The following is a 939-nucleotide window of genomic DNA, read 5'->3' on the forward strand; positions in this document are numbered from 1 at the left end:
AGTCGGGGACCCGCCGCTGTCCGCCGTACCGGGCTGGCTGACAGCGTCCCGGCTGGCCCCCTTGGTCTCCTTTGGAAGCCCTGCTGGCTCGCTGCCTTCTCCCAGCACAAGGTAGAGATAGCCGAGGGCACCTGGCTGCAGAGGACGGGAGAATTTTTCCTATAGGACAGCTGTTTTGGCTTCCTCGCCAGGGATGAGTTGCTGACTCAGTTTAATATCTGGTGTCTTCAAAGCCTGCTTCATCACAACTCTAAGCTGATACTTGCTGCCAGTGTTTCTATTATCCGTAGGCTCCAAATCCAGTAAAGTTGCTGTCTAAGCTTTCTCACAGATCCTCTTGGTAGCACTATTGCTTGGGAAGAGGGAGCTCAGGTCTGCTATAACTTTCTCTTTTCTCTTTTCAATGAAGTACGTACCGGCTTGGCTGGCGAGAAGACGACACCCTGTGTAAGCCCAGGCCTCCCCCAGTTTGGAGGACATGGCATCGGGCATTGGATCTCCATCACCGTGCTCAGGGGGCAGCGATGATGACGAGATGGAGATCCTGTTGAACAACGCTATCCCCCAGCATCCAGGTATGGAGAGCCTGCAGGGCATGCGTGTGGAATGGGCGTAATGCTCGTCTCAAGCTGAATATGTGAAATACATGATGTGCTGGGGAATTACTTATTTATTTTTTTTACTACGAGTCACGCATATGTTTTTGATTTTGATACCTTGAGTCCTAGGGTTACTTCAAAGTGCGAGGCTCGCGGCTTTGTGTCAGGTGGAGCTGACTTTGTTCCAAGCTGTTGCAGGTTGCTTTGGGGAGGTATACAGGGTGGAGGCAGAGTATCCAATTCTGACAGGGTACCAAAATGCCCGCGAGTTTCATATTTTGTGAATGGGGAGGAGGAGGGGGGGGGGGGAGTATGTGATAGGGAAAGGCAGCTGGCCGGC

The 939-nt window shown here is 52.4% G+C and overlaps 1 protein-coding gene across 7 annotated transcripts in view; it reads left to right on the forward strand.

Moving 5' to 3' along the window:
* The first annotated feature begins 409 nt into the window (after window positions 1-409).
* Window positions 410-939, forward strand: part of CHD4 (chromodomain helicase DNA binding protein 4) — a 21,559-nt gene continuing 21,029 nt past the window's right edge. For 5 of the 7 annotated variants that reach the window (XM_014957196.1, XM_014957198.1, XM_014957197.1 and 2 more), the window contains exon 1: window positions 410-575. In XM_014957196.1, the coding sequence (XP_014812682.1) occupies window positions 479-575 (97 nt within the window). In that variant the 5' untranslated portion in view covers window positions 410-478. The remainder of the gene's footprint in view (window positions 576-939) is intronic. The other 2 variants (XM_014957195.1, XM_014957202.1) reach the window with 1 other exon arrangement.

This window comes from Calidris pugnax, unplaced genomic scaffold, assembly GCF_001431845.1.
Source record: "Calidris pugnax isolate Ruff unplaced genomic scaffold, ASM143184v1 scaffold225, whole genome shotgun sequence".
NCBI lineage: Eukaryota > Metazoa > Chordata > Aves > Charadriiformes > Scolopacidae > Calidris > Calidris pugnax.